Source organism: Zonotrichia leucophrys, chromosome 1, assembly GCF_028769735.1.
Source record: "Zonotrichia leucophrys gambelii isolate GWCS_2022_RI chromosome 1, RI_Zleu_2.0, whole genome shotgun sequence".
Lineage (NCBI taxonomy): Eukaryota > Metazoa > Chordata > Aves > Passeriformes > Passerellidae > Zonotrichia > Zonotrichia leucophrys.
This window is the reverse complement of record NC_088169.1, coordinates 82,695,729-82,720,980: the sequence shown is the minus strand read 5'-3', so window position 1 is coordinate 82,720,980 and position 25,252 is coordinate 82,695,729. Positions and strand designations below refer to the sequence as shown.

General features: G+C 41.8%; 1 protein-coding gene across 1 annotated transcript; it reads right to left on the bottom strand.

Annotated features, from left to right (window-relative positions):
* Window positions 1–305: 305 nt before the first annotated feature.
* On the bottom strand, window positions 306–21,387 carry PCF11 (PCF11 cleavage and polyadenylation factor subunit). The gene is made up of 16 exons (XM_064719457.1): window positions 20,993–21,387; window positions 16,145–16,270; window positions 13,696–13,884; window positions 13,117–13,308; window positions 11,233–12,341; window positions 10,783–10,972; window positions 10,055–10,688; window positions 8,494–9,968; window positions 7,053–7,140; window positions 6,204–6,323; window positions 5,564–5,672; window positions 4,245–4,428; window positions 3,688–3,843; window positions 2,573–2,665; window positions 2,016–2,051; window positions 306–1,451 (listed from the first exon to the last, which is right to left on the bottom strand). The coding sequence occupies exons 1-16, from the start codon at window positions 21,179–21,181 to the stop codon at window positions 1,239–1,241; spliced, it is 5,103 nt and encodes a 1,700-aa protein (XP_064575527.1). The 5' UTR covers window positions 21,182–21,387; the 3' UTR covers window positions 306–1,238.
* Window positions 21,388–25,252: the final 3,865 nt, after the last annotated feature.

Here is a 25,252-nt window from a genome sequence, read left to right as displayed (position 1 = left end):
CTGTGTGAAGCTGGGGTGTCAACGTGGAAAGAAGTTTTTGCAGCCAACATCTCCTGCACTGCTGATTATTTCCACTTGCACACTAAGGGGGAATTCTGACTCCCAGTATAACCTGCTAGGACTGCGACACCACTTTCTGAGTTTCAGTGCTTCTGTCTTGCTCCCAGCAAGTTAAAAATACACACTGCAGCTAGCAGAGTGAATAAAACATCAAATGCATACTGAAACACACAACTTTATTTCAATTCCCACAAACATACCAGCCACACAGACCCATCACTGAAAGGAAGAGACTCACACTCAAATATATGTTTAGTTTTATTTATAACATTTAAGAAATATTAACATCTCAGGATATCTGGTTTACCATCTAAGTCCAGTCATAAGCAACAAAAAAAGAAAATGTTAACTATGTTTCAAATGAGCATTCTTACATTCATTCCCCCTGTAATGTAAAGAAAATTCAGCTGTATTAAATTTGTGTTTGACTAATGGAAAAAAAAAATCATTAAAAACACCTTAACTACCAGGCATCCTGGTTTGTTAATTTTTTTGTTGGCACTTGTGTTCACCACAATCAAGCACTCCGGTTGGTTTGTTAAATTCTCCCCTTCTACCCAGAACTGTCTTTTTGTGAGTTTTTCTGTGGATTTTTTTATTATTTTGTTGTTGTAATTGTTTTTTTAAACATCTGGATATGTAAGCTTGTTCAAATAACTTCAAAAAGACAAGGAATCTAGGCCTGTCTGAAAAGCTCCTTCCCTTGATAACCCACTTATGGGATAACTGAAGGAAGAGTCTTGCTTTCATTTTTCTGAATCTTATTAAGCAAAAATTCATTTTAATTAATTTTAAACTGAAAAAAAGTACAGAAACTGTATTTATTTGATGGTGTGCATAAACATTACACTCCATACATAGCAAAAATATCTTTTATTTATAATTTACATTTCAACAAGTGAAAATTTTACATTTTTACATATACCATTAAATTTTCACGCATCTACAGAACTTTCACACAATGACACCTGAAACTGTGCAGGCAATAAGAAATTTCAAATACAAAAATGTATTTATTAACCAAACAGTAGTTGAGGCCCTGCCTCAATTGGACATTTTATTCATATAAAAAGTATTCATCTTCCAGAATTAACACAGCAGCTCCTCTGTAAAAAACAAAACAAAACAAAACAAAACAAAAAAAAAAAAAAAAAAAAAGAAATCATACCACAGTTTATTTAAACAGAATCCTCAGGTTCTGTTTTGATTTCTGTAGATGCAGGTGTGCTCTCTTCTGCACAGGCAGGAGGAGGGGTGTCTTCAGGTTCTTCTTTGATTTTAGGTGAGTCACAGGACTCTTCTGTTTCTTGTTTAACAATGTCCAACATTATATTTAGTGGATTTTCTGAAGGAGTCTTGCTGGGAGATGGTGTGCAATCAAATGATGATGTCTACAAAGTCAAAGTCAATGTAGCATTAGCACACTAAAATAACCATTTTTAGCCTCTCATTCTTTTTGCCTTTTTTCAAAATGCAAATATGTTGATGGTCAGGCACTCAAAATCCAAACTTCTACTTTGTCAAACTTTTAAGAAAACAAATTCATTTTTTTTAATAGCATTACTTTTTTTTCCAATTCCTTTGAAAAGTATCACCAAGCAGAGATGAAATGCTTAACACATTACCATGGACTGTTGTAACTTCCAAAGCATTAAAAACGTCACACCAATACCCACCTACTCCATTGTTAAAAATTCCTAAGATTACACATTACTCCACAATAAATCCATCAAAGCATGGCTTTGCTTTATGGCACACAAGCTGTCATGGTACTCACAACCAGAAACACATCTCAGTTAATTCTGTGTTATAAACTTGCCATGCCCAAGGCCTCCAAGTCTTAGGCAAGAGAAATGGGCAGCACATTTTGAACACATCTGCTCCCTGCAAAGCAAAGAAATGAAGCAAACAAACTGAAAGCAAAATGCTTCCAAAAATATGAAGGATTCACTTACATTCTGGTAATCTTCATAACATGATGGATGGTAAATCTGAAAAAAAAATTGTTATACATTTAAATATGTAAAAATAAATTATAGCAGGCTCACTGATCATGAACTGAACAGTATCTATTACACATTATCACATAATTAATCTAGAGAAACTATGGTCTGAGCAGGCTAAGTATGGCGTCAGCTACACCTGAGACAAGATTTTGTGATGTTTATTTAGGAAATGTAATCATACAGAAGCGTGGTGAGTGCTGGGAATTATCTGTGCACAGCTGCATGCAGGAAGAACTGAGCCCATACCCACACCCATACACAGAGACATCCATTTTTCTTTGAGCACTGCAGTGTAAGGGAGAGCTAGTGAGCCCATACCAATGACACCAGGATTTCAGGCACTTCCAAAGGCAGAGATATTTATGTATTTGGAAGCCAGAAAAACTACAATAGGAATCCTTCAAGAGAAAAAGAGCACTTGCTGCCTACTCCTGGGGTTTTTTATCCTGTAATTCTTCAGGGGTTTTATTATAAATTAGCATCACATATAAATAAGATCAGATTACCTTTTCATCTACCCTGATAGCATTCTTCAAGTGCCACTCTTCCTCTTCCTCATCCCAATACTGTTCAAATTGTTCTTGGCAAATTTCACAACTCTGAAAATTATTGGAAAAACAGAGATAAATCATGTTACTGCAATTTGCTGAACACATGAAATTCAAGAACCTAGGAGGAGTCAAATAAGGTTCTTTTAAATTAAGTATATTAAGCCTAGAACACAATCTTTCCTCCACACTTTAAAAATCACTTTAGTAAACCTTAATTAAAAATTGAGTATGGTTTGCAGACAGAGAAAGGATCACCCTCTGGCCCTGAATACTCTTTGTCACTTGAGAAAAGTAAGCTTTACCCTCACCTAGCTAGTTAGTCTGCAAAGCATTTTGTAACAGTGTCATGGTGTCTTACAGTCATGTAAGACAATCCATTACAGTGATTTAACTAGTTTTATTTCTGGCAATATCTTAATTCTTCCCCCTTAACCTGCAATTTCAAGTCAAACAAGATGGAAGTTTTTAGTACTTTTGTGAAAAATTATCAACCCAGAGAATAAAGCATGAAAAAAGCTCTTTAAAATAAAAAAATAAAAGGGCCTTTCTGGTTTCATAGCTAGTTCCTTAAAGACTTGGCATGTAAAACTAAATTGCAATTCTAACATTTGTATTTGATTACGACACCAATTCATCTACCAAAATACAGTTCTACTGGTTTCTTTCAAGTTGTGGTATTTCTTTTTTCTAACACCTATCTGCTACCAAAAAAGAAATTTTTGTGTTTGAAAGTACCAAAAACCCAGTAAATCCTGTAGTTATTTGAATGACAAACAAATGACAAACGGCCATCAAAGGACAAATCCCACTATTTTCTCTACGTAAACATTTAGCAAATTAACACAGTCTGCCCATTTCAATTTTGCTAAAACTACACAATGCCAATGGCTGCAGATTTTTTTAACTACAGGTTTCTACTACTCCTGCCCCTGGCAAGCAACCATTACATACACAAACACACAACCTATGGAGGGGCTACACAAAGGCCCAAGTACAAAGTCTACATTTAGTAACATAAGTACAGTACTTTGAAAGACTAGATTCTTGCTGTCTGGCAAGCTGAAACTTACCTCCACTGCTCCAGCTGGTCCAGCTGGGACACTCTGAAACTCCTTCTCTTTGGCAGCTTCCTGCGTCTTCAACACAACCTCTTCATGAGCTTTTTCAAAGAACTGGCTTTTAGCACGCTCCTCTAGATCTGCAATTTCTTCAAATTCAATCCAGTCCTAAGGAAAATGTTCATTCTCACTCAGACATCCCAAAGTATCGTATTTCATAAATGCTACTTTGTTAAAACTGAAATATCTCCCACATGCACCATGAGCACAGTGTACTCTTTCTCACAATGCAATGTTTCAAAAACTCTTTTACCAAAAAAATCACTATCCTTCAAATTCCATTCGCAGTGGAATGAAAACAGTGCAGTTAGCAGCTTTGAACTGTTTACTGTTCATCACACAATTGCCTTTTGTATTCTGACAGGCATCTGCGGACTACTTGAAGTATCTTGTTTATCACAACCAACTCCTGTGATGATGCAAATTTCAGCTGCAATCCTACAGCACATGCAGGAATAAAGCACAGAATCCAGCCTCTAATTTATCCAGACAAATACTGCATTACTTACTGTTAAACTGTAGTACCATCTCCTGTGTGTAATTTTTCTGCTAACATCTTTTTCCGTCCGGTTCTGGCGATAATGCCAATCCAAGTGATCTGCATAAACATCTGTCTGTGAAGTGGTGAATCTCATTCCACAGGAGTAACACTGAATTCCAGTGTACAGCCGATTTATAACACTATCGTAACGCCTACAAAAAGAGAGAAAAATCTCAGCACTTCTTTAAAAAAAGACAGTAAGAAACTTCTCAGTAAATTGCTTCACTTGCCTACAGTACTAGGGGAAAAGCATGGATCTGCTCCAAGTTAAAAGTAATATTTCACCTTGATTTTCATAGCATGATCAACTTAAACAGTCAAAAAACAATAGGCTCTTATTAACGATTCATGAGAAACACGCTAGTGTTGTGTCTCATTCCTACTAGATTTTCTCACCTAATAATGCACAAATAGCAATGCCTTCATTTGGCTCAGCTTTACAAGCTACCACCAAATGGTATAATTAAAATCATAGAATGATTTGGGTTGGAATGGACCTTAGAAGACCATCTAGAGTTCCAACCTTCCTGCCATGAGTAGGGACACCTTCCATCAGGTTGCTCAGGGCCCCATCCAATCTGGCCTTGAACACTTCCAGGGCTGGGACATCCACAGCTCCTCTGGGCAATCTATTCCAGTGTCTCATCATCCTCTCAAGTAAAGAATTTCTTCCTACTATCTACAAGCAAATCTGTTCTTCAGCCTGAGGCCATTTGTCCTTGTCCTGGCCTTGTGAAAAGCCCCTCTCCAGCTTTCCTTGTAGTCCCCTATAGGTACTGGAATGCTACAGTAAGGCCTCCCTGGAGCTGTTTGCTCTCCAGACTGAACCACTCCAACTCTCCGTCTATCTCACAGCAGAGGTGCTCCAGCCCTCTCATCACCGTTATGGCCTCCTCTGGAGTCACTCCCAACATGTCCTCCTTGTGTTGGGGCCCCAGAGCAGCACTGCAGGTGGGGTCTCACCAGAGCAGAGGGTGAGACTCACCTCCCTTGACCTCCCTGTCACACAGCTTCTGATGCAGCCCAGGCTTGGCTTCACTGCCTATCCCAACCTTAGTGCTGAAGTAACAACGCACACCTTTGTGTAAAGCTAAGCTTTCCCATCTTCAACTTCTGTATTTTTCCCTTCTCAGCTTCAACAAGGCTGACATCAAACAATGCAGGTTTAACCTCCTCAAAAGCACAAAGTGACAGATAATCTTTCAAGAGCTTTTAACTGTCTTGGATGAACTATCCAGCTCCTGCCACACTGTTATTCCTACTGTAAGCCCATTCAGCTATACTCACTGTCTAAGTTCTTCGACTATGAAGTTAGTGAGGTCTGGAACATTCTGATCTTCATTCTGATCATCATCTTCTTCTTCAGCATTTGGCTGGGCCGATGTTTCATTCGCTTCTAGAAACCATAAAGATATTATCAAAGTTTCAGTACATCATCAGAAAGAAATTATGTGCTCCTAAAAGTGGGTGGTTTTTTTTCAAATATTAATGATACAATCTGACTATGGTTATCTTCAGTTAATCAGATTATCAGTTATCTTCTAACACCATTTTAAAAAAGCATAAAAGAAAATAAGCCAGAATTTCAATTGAGGAAAACAATATTTCACCTCAGTGTCTGGCATTAAAATTCAGTCTTCATAGATACAGAAATATTTCAGAAGATGAAAAGACCTTGTTCTTGATTATAATCAAGAACAAGTTACAAAAGCACAGCAGCAAAGACAAAACTGACTGCTCTAGATAGATGAAATGTAAATTAAACAAGATACTAAGAATTTACTCAATCACATACACTAAATTCCTTCCCAAAAATAGAGTTCCATTTAAAAAAAGCCTATACAGGAGTTCACAGAAGTGTGTATACTCAGATTTACACCTGAGCTGTGGATAAATTCCATAGTTAGAACATAATAAATCTACATACGTGCTGAAGCGGAATCAGTTTTAGACAATTTGAGGATCCCTGTTTTCAGCAGTTTAGCAAACAACTCATTCACATCAACCTGTCCAAGGTGGTTATCAGGATATGAATGTGAAAGGCCTCCTGGGGAAGAACATAGACATTCAAGGTGGCAAAAGGTTAGCATCAGAAATTGACTTCACTTTTATCTGTATACTTCACAGCACAATTTTCCTGTTGCCTCCCATTTATTTCACTTTTTGTTACAAATTATTTACCAACTCTCTGCTTTATCTAGTGTTTGGCTAATTTTTTCCCTTGAAACAGGGAATCTTTGTAACAAGATTTTCCCTTCCTTCATAATGTATTCTGGAGTGCTATCTAAGCTGGTTGCCCATACACAGATCTCTACTGGATGGTGGTTCTTGAAATGCAGTATTCTCCTGGATTCATACTTCGATATTTCCCCACACTCAATACTTCATCACCTAGTTTAACCTTTTATGATGTTATTGAAGTTTTTCACTACTAACCACTCAAACACTGGAAATGTTTGCCCACCCCAGCACAGCAAGCTAGACCTACAGACTGATGCTTTCCAGAAAAACAGATCAAAACCATTTTTTTTTGTTTTTTCAGCACAAATCACCCAAATCACATGGTTAATGAAAACTAACAAAAGCCTGCAGTGTTTAAGAAAATCTCCTTAAGAGATGAAGGTGCTACAGATACCATATCTAAAGCCACCTCACTGAGGAGGCTTCCCTTAATCCACAAAGACCCAGTAAATCAGGACATTGAAAAATGTCATTTTTGTGGCCACCACCAAACGAACAATCCAAAAGATATAAAAGAAATTCCGTTGTTACACACCTGCAGGGTTCTGGACAAAACTTCCAGGATTTGGCAAATACTGCTGACCTTGGCCATAAGGTCCTGTTTGAGCAGACATGAGAGAAACCTGTGAAAGTAAACATTTATGTAATCTTTGTATAATAATGTGACTATAAACTTATTAACTTTTAGATGTTTCTCAATCATTTCACATATATTGAACTCCTTCCAGGAATGAACCATTGTCAGTTTGGTATTGAAGAAGACCACATATAACTATATGATCTTTCCCTAATTTTAATTTCCCACTAGGAAAATTCAGACCACATCCTTGTATTGCCTAATATAAAAATAAACAAACAAAACCCTACCACAGCACCTTCAACACCTTTCCTTATAACTTAACAATCACATTTTCCAAACACATTACTTCCTCTTAAATTGCTCATGTTCACCAAAATAGAAGTCCTCAAGAAATTTAAGGAACTAGTAAATGTCTATTAATAAATGCCACAAATAATTTTTATGAGGAACTGAACCAGCATTTGGAACAGACACACATCTTGAAAACAAGACTTTTCAGCACATCAGCTACAGTAAGCTGTAGGTAGAAACACAAGTCTTTATAACACGTTTGTAATAAAAATGTTTGGAGGTTTTTTTCCTAACTGGCTGCTTTCCGGATTTACACACTGTTTAAGATTTCATCCCACTAGAGGTCTGTAGGACACATTACCTGCTTTTGTACAATCAGTAAACTCTTCACATTCACTTTTTAACCCCCAAAATTAAAAATGCTTTTGGAAATCTCTAAACTCTGCAAGAAATTACATCAGTTTCACCTCTGTATAGTACCATTTACTCCTTCTGAAGAGAGCATGTCAAAGAGGCAACAGCAAAGACAACTGAACTGACAAAGCAAGATGGTGCCAAGAGAATTTTAAAAGACAACAGTGCAGTTGAGAAAGAAAGTTCAACAATGGCCCTATCTTCCTCAATTCCCCCAAGTCATGGATATCTCCCTAAAACTGGCTTGTAACCAGTACTAACAGCTGCAAAAAGACAATTATTATTTTAGTCCTAACTTCACACCTCTGATCAAAATGAATCAAGTATAATGTGATCACGTACATTAGCTTTTACGCTTTATATAGAGTTCACTTTTGTTGAAATTTAATGAGAATATCAAAGGCTTCCAATTACCTGGTTTTGTTCTAATGCTGAAAATAATGATTTCAAAGACATATTCTGAACTATGAAGTGATTGCAAAGATCCAGTATTTTGTCTAATATTTAAAACAAGATTCTTGAAACACAGCAATGCACGTCCTTAAATTATCTAGTGACTTTTTTAGTTTGAAAGTGACTCTCAGCCTGTCAATGCTTTAGAAAAATATTTCATTTTTACAGGAAGAAATCGGGCTAATTCTCTAAGGGAAACACTTCTGCAAGCAAAGTATTTGATGCAATCAGCTCTTACCTGATTACCTCCCATTGGCATATTACTGAAATTTCCATACTGAGGACCCTGGAGACCTTTTTCTTCGAAATAATGTCCAGCTGCTCTCAGTGGGAAGTTCTGTGCTCCTGGGCCAGCTGGCCCATTGAAATTTGGTCCGGGTGAGCCATCAAATATATCAGGTCTCTGGAACTGCATTCCATGAGCTGGTCCATTGTAGCCCTGGCCAGGATGGTCAACAAACGGACCACCTTGTCCATATGGTGACATTTCTAGTCTTGAGGCAGGATGGTTAGCTACATTTTCAAAACGTGCACCCTGAAGGCCGAGGGGCAAGTCGAACCTAGAGGCTGGCTGGTGAGGTCCATCAAATCTTTGAGGTATGGCTGTTTCAAATCTTGCTTGTGCCTGTTGGCCAGATGCCAACCTTGGACCAGGCTGTCCATGAATTCCATCAAATCTTTGCAGGAGAGACAGCTGTCCAGGCTGACCATCAAATCCAGCTCCATGACAGCCATCAAATCTTGGACCAGCCCGACCAAGAGGACCATCAAATCTAAGTCCAGCTCCCTGGTGTACTGGTCCATCAATCAACCTAGGACCTAGACCCGGCTGACCACGTGGTCCGTCCAGTCTCAGCCCACCACCTGATGGTCCATGTGGTCCCTCGAACCTGAGCCCACCACCTGATGGCCCATGTGGCCCCATGGGCTGACCATGTGGGCCCTCAAACCTGAGGCCACCTCCAAGTTGTCCATGGGGCCCCAATGGCTGTAAATGTGGCCCGTCAAACCTGAGGCTACCCCCTGGTTGACCATGAGGCCCCAAGGGCTGACCATGGGGTCCCTCAAACCTGAGACCACCCCCTGGTTGACCCCGAGGCCCCATAGGTTGACCATGAGGTCCCTCAAACCTGAGACCACCTGAAGGCTGACCATGAGGACCCTCAAACCTGAGACCAACTCCAGGACCTTCAAATCTAGCCCCACCTACAGGCTGCCCAGCAGGCCCCTCAAATCGCAAAGGCCCAAGAGGTCCCTCAAACCGCAGCGGGCCTCCTCCGCCAACCTGGCCTGAGGGTCCTTCAAATCTCAGGGACCCTGCCAGCTGCCCTGGTGGCCCATCAAATCTTAAGGCTCCAGCTCCCCCTGCTCCTGCCAGTGGTCCATCAAACTGAGATGCACCTGTGCCCACCAAAGGCCCCTCAAATCTCATAGCAGCCTGTCCAGCTGGCCCATCAATTCTGGAGCTTGAACCAGCAGCAGGACCATCAACAAAAGGACTGCCTTGTCCATCTACCGCAACCCTTGCAGCAGTCGGTCTAGGTGAGCCATCAAACAGAGGTCTGTCTTCCATCAGTGCACTTATCCTCTGCTTTGCTTCAATACCTCCAAATCTCGATCCTGGACTTTCTGGAAATGGTGCTTTCTCTGGATCTTCATACCTAGCTCTTTTGAAACGTTCAGTGAACGGTGACCTTGGTTCCTCTCGAACACCTACAAAAACCAGAACAAATCACATAACCACTTGCGAATACGCTGTCAATTATTTAACAGATACAAAATAAAGTAAAATCACATACCAGCTTGCCCAAGAAGCTGTCTTTCTTCACGATTATCAAACCTACAAAGTGCATCTCCATCTGTTTTCTGGAACTCTGCTGTACTTTTCCCCTGTTGTCTGAGAGCATCTCTAAATTCATCCGATTCTCCCCAGCTGTCATAAGGATCAGAACCTCTTGCTCCTTTAGTAGCACGCTGGTCCTCAAGTCTTCGTCGACTCTCAAGCGGTGACAGGTTTTCAGCAAATGGTCTTGTAGTGCCACTTACAGGCGAGTGCCTCCTTGATCTTTCTGCAAATGGCTCTTTTCTGTCAAACTGTGCTCCCCGCTTGGCTTTTGCCTGCTCACATTCTATTCCAGAAAGCAGTGCATCAGGTATATGATAATCCAAAATATCATCAGGATCCAACAAATCAAGCCTTGACAACGAATGCTGAACTTGTGTCCTTTTTAGTTTAGCTTTATGTTCATAATACGTTAATTCTGCATCCGATAGAAGAGGTTTCTTTTTCAAACCACATTTTTCCTCTGTAGGGCTATCCCAGACATTACATCTGTGCTTTCCTTCCTGATACTGGAACAGCTGTCGGATCTGATGAGCGACCATGAGAAACTCATCTTGTGTTATTTCACCAGATGTTAAGCGGTCATTAGCCTGTAAGATAAAGTTAAAATTTAGACTTCCAAAAAGACAAGAAAAAAACCCCACACCTGGGACGTTTCTATGAAGACAGATTTATAAGTATTACCTTCTTAAGTAATTCTCTTTTACTTGCAGATGTCAATTCTTTGGGAATCTGTAAATTGGCATCCACACTTAACCGGTGCTGCTGCTTTGGTGCTCGGGGTGATAGAATTCCTTTACCAGCCGGCCAGTTTTCCCGATGTCTTTGGTGAGGGGATTTAACAAGTGCTTGGTGTTCATCATTCTGCTGTGAACTGAAAACAAGAATATATGTAAAATATAGATTATTCATTATTCAGGATGTAATGGTTCCTACTAGAACTGATTATGGCAAAACATTGCTATCACCTTAGAATCTTAAGTATGCATCACCTCTGTATTTCAATAGTAGAAACAAATTAAACGTATCCATTTTAACAATCCAAGCACCGCCTCTTAAAGTCAACTATACTGAAGTCAACAGGAGAATTTCCACTGACTTCACACACAAGTTGTTTAAGAGATAGTAACTTACTTTTTACTTTCTTCCCAACCAGATTTCCACCTCTTGCCTGATTTGGATCCTTGCCAGTTTTCTGCATTTTCCTTTGGATCTGGAGAAGCTTTTGCAGAATGCTGGGTGGCTGTCTCTTGGGGTCTTTCTTCTTGGGCTTTTTTCAATCTCCTTGGATCACGCACCTCTTGTTTAACATTTCTCTTATTAGAGTTTCTTTCGTCTCTTGCTGCTTGTGTGCCTTCTTCAACATGAGACTGCTTGGGGCCTATCTGACGTATCTTTCCAATTTTAGGAGTCGATGAAGTAGGAGATAAACTCCGAAGTCTTCTTTTAGGTGATCTCCTCTCTCGTCTTTTTGGAGAGTGTGTAGATGGTGATCTTGCCTTAGGAGAGCGTGATCGTGACCGTTTTCGACTACTTGATCTTCCTTGTTTCCCACCCTGTTTTTCTGACTCCTCTGTAGTTGTGTCTTGTTTCTGAACAGCACCATTAATCACTTTATTTCTGCTCCCTACTGGTCTATGTTCGCAAGTCTTATGCTCCTCTTTTTCCTTCTTTTCTGTATTTCTCCTCTTTTCTTTGACCTCCTCTTCCTTCCCTTCTGACTTATCCTGAAGATGTCTTTTCAGTCTTGGATCCCGCTTACTGATGTCAGAAACCTTAGTGCTTTCACATTCCTGGTTTTTACTGTCTTTAGTATCGGGCAGCTTATTTTTCAAAGGGGATGGCGATTTAGATTTTGCTTTGGACTGTTCAAGTTCTTTCTTCTGTGTTTTTTCACTTGCTTTTGATTTTTCTGACTTCGTTGAGTTCTGTTTTTCAGCCTGTGCTGTTTTGCTTCCCTTGGTCTCAGACTGACTGGTCACACTCGGTGAAAATTCTTTCCTGTGAGATTGATCTTTAGTATGAGAAGAATGTTGACCCATTCTATTAAGCCGAGGATCCCTGTTCACTATTTTGATGTCATGAAGTGGAGGACTTGGAGATGGTTTGTTTTTTTCAGATTGCACAGCAGTTTGATGAGGTGGTTTAACTGTCATATGAGGTGTGGGAGACATGTGTTGCTTGGAAGGTGCTGGAACTGAAGCTATACTAGATGATCCCTGCTGAACACTAAGAGATACAGCCTGAAATTGGAAAAAAATACAGCATTAATCTGTATGCCACAACTCCTACCCAGAGGTGCTAATATTGTGTCTCAAAACCAAAACTGTAATAGCCATGTCTTGAGAGCTATGAGCTTCAACCATTTACCAGAAATTGACCCACTAATTGCTAATTATAAGCACCAAAATAATGCAATACTATTACACATCAAACTCAAACACAGTGCAAGATCAATATATTAATGTAAATACTGCAAAAAAATGTGAATTTGGCACAAGTTCCAATTACAGTGTTGGCTTTCCTATATTTTCCACATGCTCTAGGCAACTCAGCTGCCAAATATCCTATTTTCACAATTCTGTTCAAAGATGCTTTATTTTGTGTTGTCAACTATCAACACAGCAAGACTTCCAACTACTGCCAACCAAGGAACTGACTTTGCTTTCAAACAATCAGGTTCCCTTGTTCTTTGGGAACAAACATTTGAAATAGCCCAGCTCACTGTCAGTTGCAAGAGGTAAAGGGTGGAAGATCAGTCAGGTACCATTCTGAAGAGAGATTAAAACCAAACCACAAGAATTCCACTTTTTTAACATTTCAGTTTAATACCTAAGATTTCAAGATAATAAAAACTGTTCAGGAACCCCAGCTCACCTTGCATTGCTGTGATAGTCCTAGAACAACTACACTTGCCCAACATGAGCAAAAACCAATGTACTGTACTTACCAGTACAGTCAAGTACTCTCCAAAACAGAGACCCCAACTAACCAAGTTTTATCAACTATCCTACTCACCAACTGTGCTTTAGTCTGTTCCAGCTCCAGCTCTAGCTTTTTTTGCTGAAGTTCTAACAACTGTTTTTGCTTTGCAAGCAATTGCTGCCTTATCAGTTGCTCCTGTGTCAAATTCTTTTGTATTTCAGGAACAGCTGGAGGAGTAGAGGCACCAGAAGTGACAGCAGAGGTAGGTGCATTAGATTCCTCTGGCTAAAAACAAAATAAAGAAAAGTTACTTTTAAAATCCTAATAAAATCAACTAAATCCATCTCCTTTCAGTGTTATCATGATCCAGTACTGGGACTTAGTTCATACAGCAGCTGTAAACTGCAATTTTTTTTGCCCCACTATGATTTGCCTACTTTGACAGGTATAGGGAATTTAATATCAATTCCTCCATGTTCCAAAGCCTATAACTCAGTTAATAAATTAAAAAAAACCAAACCCTTCAAATATTCTGAATTTATAGATTTCTCTTACCTGTTTACAAAGGTCAGATAATTCATTCTTAATATTCTAAATTGTCAAAAAGCAGCACACAAACAATGAAAACTACATGTATTACCATCTGTTCTTCCAGAAGGCAGAAAAACTTACCGATTTATTTAAAAACTTAGGATTCACATGGATGCTAGAAGTATTCACATTTGGGGGCAGAGGTTTAATTGGCCAGGCAGGATCTAATGAGTTGACTCTGACATCAAGTGCATATAGTTTCTTCAAAGGAAAAATATCATCCCATGTGGAGCGTAATTTAAATAAACTTTTCCTAGTATTTTCATCCACCTAAAACAATAAAACAATTCTATGGCTTGTTAAGTTAATATAAAACAATTTCTTAAATTTTTCTGTAGAACTTAAGACTTCATTCATTTCCTATTTCTATCTTGTCATTTCAACATACTGAACTCGCTACACAAAATTTATAAGCAGCGCAGACAACACATGTCTATCAATGGGATCAGTGACAGAAGCTCAAATGTTCAATTGTTGTTTCAAGGCCATTTGAAGATTTTATTTTGTATTACCATGCTCTGAGAATTTTCTTTCAACTTTTCCATTAGCAAAATTCTCATTTTACTGGCCCAACTTCTGTGGAAAAAAATACAGTAAAAAAGGTATTGAAAGGCAACTGCCTCTGAGACAATACATCATTCAAGTGTTTGTGCTGGAGTATAACAATGACAAAGAGATCAAGAAAAAACAAACTGAATGGAAAAAAAGGTGTTTTGCTCAGCTGTTTAGTCACTGAAGGATTTTTTCCAACAAATGCAATAAAATGAGTATTAGCTAAAATGAAGTCAATTACTATTTCAGTTTCAGCTGCAGAATTAGACCCATCTATGTATGAGTCACAGATCAAATGTACTTGTAGGACCAGAGGCCCATTTTATCTCTTTACAAACAATTGGATTATCTCATGGCAGCTAAATTAGAAATTTACAATAAAGCAAAATTTAGTTCATCTCATAACTTAAATGGCTCAATTGAACAATAAATAAAAAACATTAAAGGACAAAATACATGCAGCTGTCAAATTTCAAAATCCCAATTCAATCATTAAGCATTGCCCAGGTAGATGATTTTTGCTGCCATTTTCAGATATTACACCTAGACACAGAATATTCTAGAAACTTTGGAGGTTCTTTTTGGGTAAGAACAGGAGCTTCAATAAAAGTAATTCATACTTAGTAATTGGCAGATGATGCCTCTATAGAATTTTCCATGAGAGGCTTCACTGAAGCTCACTGCAAAAATGTGCAGGAATGACTAAGCAAACAGTTTGACTTCAAGTGTCTAAAGATACCTTAGTGACCATTTACTGATAAAACCCAAATCTGTAACAATGCCTGTGCTGGAATTCTACTCCTCTTTTAACCAACTAAGCTATTAGAAATAATTGCCACTTTACACATCTAACTAGTACACATAAATAGTTCTATTTAGATTACTAGCAAATTAACACATAAAACTCTGAAGATGAGTTGTTATCCAGAGCTTCAATCAGCTGCAACTTTAAACACAACTCAGTAGAAGAGCATTCACAATTTAACACCAAAAAACAGGGACATCTATCTCTACCTGCTCTACATACAGGAGCTTAAATCTTCTACAATCACAATCACAATCTATTCCTCACTTCATCACACACTTTACATCTGAAAACCATATATAAAGCGTACTGGGATTTCAGATCCTCAGATATGTAATGATAAATATGCAAAAGCTTCATTCATCTCATTCTTATAGAAAATCACTTTCTTCTAACATACAAGAAACCACAGAAGTTAACCCTTCGTTTCTGATCCAATTCAAAACCCATTCAAGTCCAGCTTTTCAAAACCTGGACTTTGATATGCTTTTCTCACAGAGGAGTATGCACAATTACTTCACTAGGCTTCAAAATTAAGAGCCAGAATTAAAAGATATGGCAGCAGCTTTCAATGTTGAATGAAATTAAAACTTATTTATAATACAGTCACGCATTTTAAGGTCCTTCTCTCACACAGTCGCAGCACTTTTTTCAGCTGACAGACCACCAAGAGAGAACCAGGTGCCAGTGCTACTCCCTCTTGAGTTTAAGCACTCATTCTGCACAATGTGAATTGTGTAAATCAAACAAATCTAACTGCAGGAGAGTGAAGTTTTGAAAAATCCACAAAAAGTCAATTTTCAGTCTATTATTGGCATATGGAGACTATTAGCTATCTTAAAAATAAACCAAAGATTTGTAATTAATTGGTCTATACGTTACAAAAAGTCCATACAGCTAAGCCATCAACAGTCAAAATCCTGTTAGTAAAATCTGCCTGGACAGGAAAGCTACTGATGTTTACACACCAAATTAAGTAATACTTTACATCTTTCAGCTAACATGCTTGATAGCAGAAGGAATCATTTTTTACAGAATAGATACTGAGATTTATAAAAACCAATCAATTTGTATAGTTCACCACACAAGAAAACCCAAACCTGAAATAATGTACTTATTTTACCAGGAACAAATTTTGCTTAGAATACAGTACTTTTCTGAAAGAGTATATACCTTTTCAAATACACAAATAAATGTTGCAACTAGGTTTTTAGTAAATGCTGTGAGATACTCTCTTCCCACATTCTTGACAATGGAATCCATTAGGTACATAACGGGCAGCTTCTCTGATGCAGGAGCCTGGAGTAATAAGAAGAAACTGAGAAGTTTAGTACAACAAAAACATACTTTAACTTTTTCAAATAAAGGGATTACCAATCCCAGAAATACAGACCTCTCTTTTTGGTTGCCACTATAAATACCAATGGTTTTTGTTTGGGATTTTTGTTTATACAAAAACTTAATCTGAAAAATGGATACTCAGTTCAAAGCATAATGCAGTGAATCTTTCACCAAAAAAATTAAAAAAAAAAAAAGGAACACCTTAGGTTAATTTGTTTGTGTATCAAAGCTTTGGAAAAAGGGGGGGAAAAAAAGGAGGAAAAAAGAAGCCCATCAGACAGAATTGCCACTAGTGTACCGAGTGTAACCTTTCCCTTGAGGAAGCAACTTAGTAGGAAACCATCATCAGCACTTCAAGGAACTTCTAAATATTGCTTATAATTCAAACCTCCTGGATGGATTTTTCTGGATTTCACACAACACAAATTAGACTTCTGGCAAATAGCCCAAGTTAGTGAACTTCTGCAGCAGTAAATTATATGTTGATTATCACAGTTTTTCGTAAATTACACGCAGAAAAGGTTGCAATTATTTCACTGTAATCCAACTGGACATAGCAGAGAGTCCCATTCTCTCTTGGCACTTGCAGATGGCGATGGTTCTGATTTCCAAAATGCATGCAAAAACAGTCAGGATAGAGTTCAAAATTCAGTCAAAACTCAGTCATCTGGTCGACTGAGTAAACGCACAGACAAGCTCAGGAACTGCAACCACCATTTTCATAGAAGGTTGTCTTCAAACTCTGGACACAGCTTTGCTACAGGAGGCTTGGGGGCTTTTTAGTTTGGTTTTGGTTGGGGTTTTTTTAAATTCTTTTTCAAAACTCATACCAAGTTTGTGCGATAAGTGTGGTGACCCTGGACCACTACAGCAGCTTCCAATTTACAAAAGGCAGTACTGGACCAATAAAAGTGGTTTTAATGCTTGCCAGTGGCTTTCACAAAGCAGAAGGCACAGCAAAGTTCCAAAAAACATCAGCAAGTACAGAGACTTGTTGAAGAGGACACAGAAGACAACACAAGCAGTGTGCGTTGACCATGAACCCCTGGGAAGAGCATCCACTTGTAATACTTTAAGTTCCCTTCACCATCTGGTAAGTCTGGAGAAAAGCAGAACAACTTCACCCACTGCTCATTTTAAACAGAACAGGCTACTAGATTAATTAACGACACCTTACTTGGAAGGCAGGCCCATTATCCAGACACGTGTGTGAAGTGCTACTGCTTCACCATTTTAAATGCAATTCCTTCCCCTTTGAGGTGGTTCACAGAAGGGCACTCACTCAACAGTAATTTTTACATGGGCAATCGGGCTTCCTCACCCTTCCAAGTGTACTAATTTACCATGACCTGAAACTTATTATTGAAGAGGGCAGAACTCCTTGTTAGTTGGGGTGGGGGGGTAGGGGGGAGTGTCACTGCCTTCAAACATACTGGAAAAAAGTAGAAACAGGCGGGTGATGCATTTTGTGCAGAAAAAGACAAAAACCCAGCTACATTAGCTAAAACTAATTGCAGCACATTAGAAGCCAATTTCACGCTGTGACGTAATACTGAACTGTAAACAACCTAATGTGCAAGTGTTAGAAAAAAGCATCACTTAAGTCTCAGACATAGAAGATTATGGATCTGCAGCTATTTAAAATGTCTGTGGAACACTGGCTTCTTCTTTGAAGCAGTCTGCACAATGGCACATTAAAAACACTCCAGTTCTGAGTGCCTTCTTTTATAACAAAACGACAGTGCACCACTTGTGACTTTTAGTCAGTGTGTTAGACACACAAAGCTCTCCCAGAAGTACCTATGCCCCAGAGCTACTCCCCAAGTTGAATTCTTCCATTTCACCAGTGCAGGAAAGCAGCTCACTACACTCAGCTAAGCTGGAAGTTTGAGATGCTGGGGAAGCATTAGTAGCAAAAGCACTGAAAGAAGTGTGACTGTCCCTGTCCTCATGCATCAGCCTGTGACAGCAATCACACAGAACCACCACCTAGGTAAGGAAGCCGACTTCCACCTACGGAGCGCAGTCAGCGCCTCAGCAGCGTACCCTGCTCCAAACACAAGCTATTCAGGTGTCGCAGTTTAACAAACGGGACTTAAATACGGCTGGAATATTTAAGTCTTCTCTTCTGGAAGTGTTTATTATGTCAAGGTATCTAGCAGGTATTTCAGTAACCACAAGAGGGAATCCCACACCGGAATGCGTTTTGTTTCCAGGAGGTCTCTGCAGCACCCCCAAGCAAGAAAGATGCCCGCACGACTCTAACCAAAGGCAGGGAGGCGCCGCATAACCACCAGAACGCAGAAGAACACTAACTCTGAGCTCAGCATATTATTAAAGACTTCTTTACAAAACTCCCACTGTTCCTTCAAATAACGTAGGAAAGCTATTGTTGGAAATGTGTGGCTTTTTTTTATTAGTTTCCTAGAAGATTTCAAGTTTAAAATAATATCTGGCAATTCAACCCCAAGTCACAAACTTGTGAAAAAATTTGTTAAAAAAAAAAAAGAAAAAAAAAAAGCAACTTTGTATACAAAATGGGTCTTGGAAACAAATTCTGCACTACACAATGGTAAATAAAAAGACAAATACATATTTCACACTTTTTATTTACAAACTTTATAATACCAGTCACACATTTCAGAACCATTTATTAAATAGTAAAGCAGACCACTCAAGTTTTACACTAAACAAACTGTCTCCAGGCAACACTTTTTAAAAGTGGCTTAGTAAAGGAGATCACTTTCCCAGAAACAACTAAAAACTTGCCTTGAATAAACTACAGTCATAAACAGTAACTAGGCAAAACTAACCATTGATACAGGTTTTAAGACATCCTTTAAAAAACCCCCACACTTCAGGGCAGGTTCTAAATCACCCAGAAATGAAAAAAAAATTGACAGCATTGTAATTTCATCACAAATCATTTTATATACATCCACTGCCCTTTAGGAGATATAATGGTGAGAGCTATTAGATTATGAGGTCACCTCCCCAAGGAATGGCAAAGCTCAGCCACTGGCAGCATTTAAAACTAGACTGGAAGAGGTCTGTGGCACACTAAAAAAGACATCCTGCATTGATAGAAAGATAAGATTAAGTATCTTAAAAGATGTTTCCCACCCCCATCATTAAATAGTACAATTCTCACCATTATAAACCACGATTAAAGCCAAAGAAAAAAGCCTTTTAACACCTGAGATCAGAGGGAGCAAGGGAAACAACGGGGGAGGGGTGGCTGGCACGAATACGGGGGTGGGGGATTGAAAGAAAAACCCTTTTCTTGTAAAATGCTCGCTGAAAAGGTGCTGCAAACCCCCATGCATGTACAGTGGCTGACTGATGTCAGCAACTGCCTGGGCTGGGCTCAGAGGGAGCCTCCTCTTTCCCTTTTTATATCATGTGGCTTTCAGACGCCATGTTAGGATCCTACAGGCTGCTGCAGTTTCTACAGTCAGGGAGAATTTCTTCTACCACATCCTCAACTAATAAACTTCTCTAGCCAAAATAAATTAAATACGCACACAACGCTAGTGCTGCTCGGGGCAGAGATCACCTGAAATCCGAAGAGATTATCCCAAGCCCACAGAATTTTCTCTACCAAGGCAGAGCAAAACAACCCCCATCACCACCACACACACTTCTCTAACCGAAAGAGATGTTCACCTCTCACCCACAAACTTTTTTACGATATAAGGGAGCCTCCACCCCTCAATTAATCTCGCACAGGGACCGCACTGGGGAAATAGCCTTAGCTTATACTTAAAGGTCACTATACTTAGCCCTTCAGTGGCGGACAATTTGCGCTCCAGACACTTAACCTATTTTCCTTTTAGACCACCCCCCAAGAAAATCCCAACTCTCCACGAGATCTCCCCACTCATGTCCTCTCTAATGATTGCAGTATCCACCCACTGTAAAAATCCCTAAAATGCCAGAGTTTAGTCACCAGATTCGGACACCGAATCCTGCCTGCGTGTCGGGGAAAGCCCCGCTCCAAGGGCGAGAAGTGCAGCTGCCCAGTCACTGCCGGGCCGCCATGTTGTGCCTGCTATTTACGCGGGGCTCCCTGCGCCAGCCACGCTGCCCTCCTCCCTCAGCTCTTCCTGGGGCCAGTCCCAAAGCCTTCCCTATTCCCAACAGGCTGGTGTGGGGGCTGCTCCCCTCCCTCGAGTCCCCTGCTCCCTATGCCACGGGGGAGTAAAGAAGCAGCAGCAGCACCCTTAAGCTTCGCGATGGAAGGAGGAGCCCCCGCCCGCCGCCTCGCCCCGTTGCTCCCTGATCCCAGCTGAGACACGCTTCCCTCCTCCGCCTGTTTCCCGCACGGCGACCCCCGGCCTCCTGCACGCCCGTCCTCCCCCAGCTCCGTCCAAACCCCGCTCTCTGTTCGCCCCCTCACTACCAACACCCCCCCCTCGCCCGGCACTACTTCCTAGGCCCCCCCGCCGCCGCCCCAGCCCAGCCATGCCCACCCGCCCGAGCCTCTCCCCCTCTCTCGGGCCCCATCTCCCGACCCTCGGGCCCTCTCGTCCCCCGGCCCTGCCGTGTCCCCCTGAACCGCCTCGGCCGCTCGGCTCCCCCCGCGCCTGTCCTGCGGGCCCCCAGGCCGCCCTACCCCGCTGCCCCGGCCGGTCCCCCCAGCAGTATAGGTAGGAGTAGTAGTCGGTGGAATATAAAAACCTTGGCGATTTGCGCCTCGATCAGGGAGACGATGTCCTTGGCGAAGGGCACGTTCTCCTCGGCCAGGATGGTCAGCATGTTGATGTGCGGTTTGCTGTTGAACGTCAGGTCCTCCAGAGACGACTGGTAGTCGCGGCACGCGTCCTCCCGGGCCTCGCTGCTGCCAGCGCTGCTCTCCGGGGCCGACATGCTGCTCCGACCAGGACCCGACCCACCGACCGACAGCCCCCTCCCCGCGATCCCCCGCCGCCGCCGCCGAGCGATGCCGATGCCGCCCCCCCGCCGCTGCCGCTGGGCTCCTCTACCGCATCCTCCACGCCGAGGCTCCCGCTGGCTGCGCTGCCGGTGCCGCCGCTCCTCGGGCCGCCGCCGGCTCAGTCTCCGCGCTCACAAAATGGCGGCGGCGGGCACGGCTCGCGAACCGCTTCCCGCAGCCGTTGCGTCATGTGAAATTGTGCTCAGGAGAGGGGCCGGCGTCTTGGAGAGGCCCTTTTGTCCGCCGGACGCGCCCTGATTGGCTGGCGCCTCGCCTGCGCGGCTCGCCATTGGCTCCCCCGTCACCACAGCGGCTCTCGATTGGCTGGCACCGCCCTTCCTCACCGCTGACAGGCTCCTGCGCCCGAGTCCCGCTCTCGCACGCGCGTCCCGACTCGCCATTGGCCACGTCTCCCGTCCCGTCCCGCCCCGGCGCTTCCTCCCGCCTTCCCGCGCTGCCCCGAGCGCTGATTGGTGCCGGGGGCAGCCCCGCCTCCCTCCCGCGGCCCGCCCCGCCCGCCGCTGGCTCAGCCCCCACAGCCCCCACACGGCAGCGGCCGCTCCCAGGGTGCCGGTGCGTCCTGCCGCATGGGAAGCGCCTGGGCGCGGAGCAGTGGCCGTAGATAAAACCACACGAAGTTCCATCTCAGCACGATGAAGAACTTTTTTTACGTTGAGAGTGGCAGGCTGCCCTGGGAGTTTTGTGGAATCTCCTTCTCTGGAGACATTCCAAACCCACCTGGTCGCGTTCCTGTGTCACCTGCTCCCAATGGCCCAGCCTGGGTGCGGGGATTGGAATAGGCCATCTCCAGAGTTCTCTTCCAGCCCTGGCAATCCCGTGGTTCTTGGCTCGTTCGCCTCGGCAAGGGCCCTGCCCGCCGTGTTTCTCGATGGCATCCCTTTAAGCAGTCACCCCTGGCACCAGTGTTCCCAGGTCTGCACAGAGCCGGGAGCCGCAGGAGAGAGCTGGGAATAGGGGGAGCGAGAGAAAAGTAACAAAACCTGCCTTTCCTTGGTCATTAGATTTGCCCAAAGCTACCTCTTGGAAATGAAGTTGCTTGCCAAGCATTTTCAGGTGTAGCCATTCCTTTCCCCCACAGTTCCTTGGTAACTGGAGAGCTGTCAGATGTGAAACCAGGCAAGGGGTGAATGCTTCATTAAAATACACTGCATAAAACACATCGTGCGAGATCGTGTTTAAAGTGCAAACTGTGTATATGTTTATACATACAAACATAAATATTTTCTGCAAACATAGAAAGATAGTAAAGACATAAGCCTGGTACATTTCTAACAAGAACTGCTGCTTGTTGTTTTATATGGTTAAAAAATTCAGTTTGTGTGTTCGTGATGTTTGTATGCCCTTTATGAAAACCAGGGAAGTCGGGAACGGGAAATGCAACGGCATCTTCTATTTGCCTGTTGAATTGCATGTTCATGTTTGTTCCTGGAAGCCCCAAAACGCTGTACTTTGAACACACCACTTTGCCTTTACAGTGTGTCACCACAAGATAAGAGAATAAAACTGAAGTTTCCGTCCCTGGCTGACCAAAGCGGGGATCACAAGACCATTTTCTCAGAGTAAATACTAGCCAGCTATTTGAAGACACACTGTCTATGAAGAATATTAATTATGTACCAGGAATCAAGCCATAATGTATACCAAATTTATTTGGCAAAACCAGAACACGCTGTTCTGCTGCTCGGGGAAAAGTGTGGGGGTGGGGAAATCTAGCTCCTCCTCCAAAGCCTGTGTTTGTGAGTTAGAATACTCGCTCCTGTTAATTACAGGAGCAAACCAATAATAGAAACAAAGCAGCCTTGATGAGCATCTCACCGTGTGGTCCAAAGCCGCCCTGAAAACCAGGTTTGCTGCTCACTGATGAGGAAAGGACCGAGCGTGATGTGAGGCGGAGCAGTTCGCTGCCTCCAGAAGGCAGAGCCTTCCTGAGAGCGAGTACGCCCAACGTGCCTGAGCAGATCTCATGCTTTCGTGTAATATTGGTTTGCCTTTTATAATTGCAAAGGTTGCCTTTCCCAGTCTCCACATGAAGCCGCTTCTCCCCAGGTCGGTGGTGAGAGGAGCCCGTGAGGCCCCCGTGTGCCGACGAATCGTGGGAACGCTCCGTGCTCTAAGCGATTTCTGAAACAGCTCATTAAGAGTGGCACAGGAATACCCATTGAGTCTATCCCCGGGCTCTTTAATTAAAAAAGTTGATCATTATTATGGAATTGTTTATTATTTGTGTTATTTGTGCTGCTAATTACAGGAATTGTGTTGTACCAGCAGTGTGTGCAGAGTGTGGGTTTCTCTATGTCTACAAAAGCACCTTCATACATGTGTTCTTGAACCTCCTATCGAAAGCAGAGCTTTGCTGAAAGCATCACCTAGAACTGCCTCTGGTGCAGCTGTATTCCACTGCTTCTTATCACAGTTGACATAGCTGTCAGATAAAGTTTGGATATTTGGGTCGTTTGAGGGTTTTTTATAGATGCAGCTATGGGTTTTGCTGGCATAAAACCTGCTAAAAAGCCTCTAAACTAGACCCACATATAGCACACATGACTTGAGAATCACCAGCAGTTGGTGATTAAGGAAGTTTTGCTGGATAGCCGTGAAATTATTGTAATACATAAAAAAACATATCAAGGTAAAACACCTTCCAAGAATTTATTTCATTTCAAAACATTTATAGTTGAGAATAGTCATGCTTGTGTTTATGCGTCTATGTTATGAGATAGATGTTCTTAGGAAGTTTTACAAAATTTCTTTTAAGTGTTTTATAGCTATGCAAGGATTGGGTGGGGTGGGAAGGATCTCTAGGCATCCAGAAATGTTCTTGCTGCTTTTCATTCTGGAAAAGTGAAAAAAAAAAAAACCAACCAAAACAACTAATTGAAAATGCATCCTTTTTGACATGTCTGGGAGAGGAAAACAGACACTAGAGGAACAAACACAGTGTCGATTTTTAAATATCGGTTTAATGAGATGCAAATTACCCCTCGGTGTGTGAGCTGAAGTCCTTTGTTCTCCAGCCGAGATTCTCTTAAGGAAGCAGGCCGTGTTTCTCGTGTTTCTCGGTGGGCTTCCCAGAGCCTGGGGGTGCAAAGCTTTATACTCCCCTCAAGCTTCCAGAGCAGCTCTGCTGCCATCAGCCTCGCAGTCTCCAGCAGCTGATTCCTGCAACAGCCTTGACTAGAAGGTTTGCCGATGTAGCTGCTGTAGAAGACCTGGTAAACCCTAGGGACAGGATCCAATTTAAATTGCTTTAATAATTAGCTCTTGCTTATACCAGAGCTGCAAAGGGTGTTTTGCTGTTGAAACCACACCTGTGGGTTTTTGCTGGCCAAGCTGTATTGATTGGTGAACGTTGTTACATCCTGCTATTGCTAAATCAGCAAAACTTTTAAATATAACCCAAATCCCTGTCATCTGCCAGCCAGATTCCCCTTGTCCAAGTTACATGGGTGTCAGGCAGCCTCCGTCACTTTTATTCACCTTTAGAGTTGTACCTTGATGACCTCTGTCTGAATAACCACAAGCTTTTTCTAACTGGATTATCTCCTGTTTAAAGCTAAGCACCTGGGTTGTTCTGAATGCAGAGAACCTAGTTTTGTTCATAAGGTCAAAATGTAGGAAATGCTGGAATGACACATCTGTGGAAGCACAAAAAGTTGCAGTTTACTTTTCTGGTGAGTACAGCTGAGTTGGAGATGCATGATGAAGGAACCACCTTTCTTTACTTTCAAAATTCTGGGTATTGTAACTTTCTAATATGTTAGCCTCAGGAAGTTTACATTTAGTAAAAGATCATTTGCTGGGCTGATAATTAGGAAGAATTCAAATACAGACATTGTGAAAAATGTGTTTAGTATGTCTAGACAAATGTACCAGCCTGTATTGCCTTTCAAAGGTCTGCAAGATAGTCCTGGCAGCTTGTAATCTCTGTAAGATTTTCAATGTGATGGGTTCATCTTTACAGGAAGGCAGTCAGACCTCAAACA

Bases quoted from the DNA above. Each gene is read 5' to 3' on its own strand.
- PCF11 (XM_064719457.1), bottom strand. From the start codon at position 21,181: ATGTCGGCCCCGGAGAGCAGCGCTGGCAGCAGCGAGGCCCGGGAGGAC. The intron at 16,271-20,992 runs GTTTTTATATTC...TTATTACTCCAG, and splicing joins TCGAGGCGCAAATCGCCAAG to GCTCCTGCATCAGAGAAGCT. The intron at 3,844-4,244 runs GTAAGTAATGCA...CATTTTCCTTAG, and splicing joins GATGGTACTACAGTTTAACA to GACTGGATTGAATTTGAAGA.